General features: G+C 53.1%; 1 protein-coding gene across 1 annotated transcript; it reads left to right on the forward strand.

The window, feature by feature from the left end:
- DQ04_27881000 (hypothetical protein) lies at positions 1-311 on the forward strand (the record flags this gene model as incomplete). The annotated part of the gene is made up of 1 exon (XM_009318393.1): positions 1-311. A coding segment is annotated over one exon (311 nt), but the record flags the coding sequence as incomplete, so codon positions are not given.

The raw sequence follows: 311 nt of genomic DNA on the forward strand, positions 1-311 counted from the left end.
CGAGAAAATAAGAAGCGAAGCTGTTGAGGGAATGCAAATGATTGAAGAAGCTTTGAAGAAGGCGCAGGATGCCTCAGCTGAGGCTACGCGGCTGTATACAATGGCGAGCGACCGTGTCGAAGCCGCAGAGGCCAAGGGTTCCAGCAGTGGGAGTGTGGGCGGTTTACATGAGGCATACAAGGCGAAGGATGTGCTCTACCCTGCCCACTCTGCGAAGAGTACAGTCGATCGTGAATTTAAATTGCTGCAGGAAATCAATACGGATGCGCAGTTGGCGCATGACTGGGCGTTAGCCAATCTGACAGAAGGGG

The sequence above is a fragment of the Trypanosoma grayi genome (genome assembly GCF_000691245.1).
Source record: "Trypanosoma grayi strain ANR4 Tgr_2788_V1, whole genome shotgun sequence".
Lineage (NCBI taxonomy): Eukaryota > Euglenozoa > Kinetoplastea > Trypanosomatida > Trypanosomatidae > Trypanosoma > Trypanosoma grayi.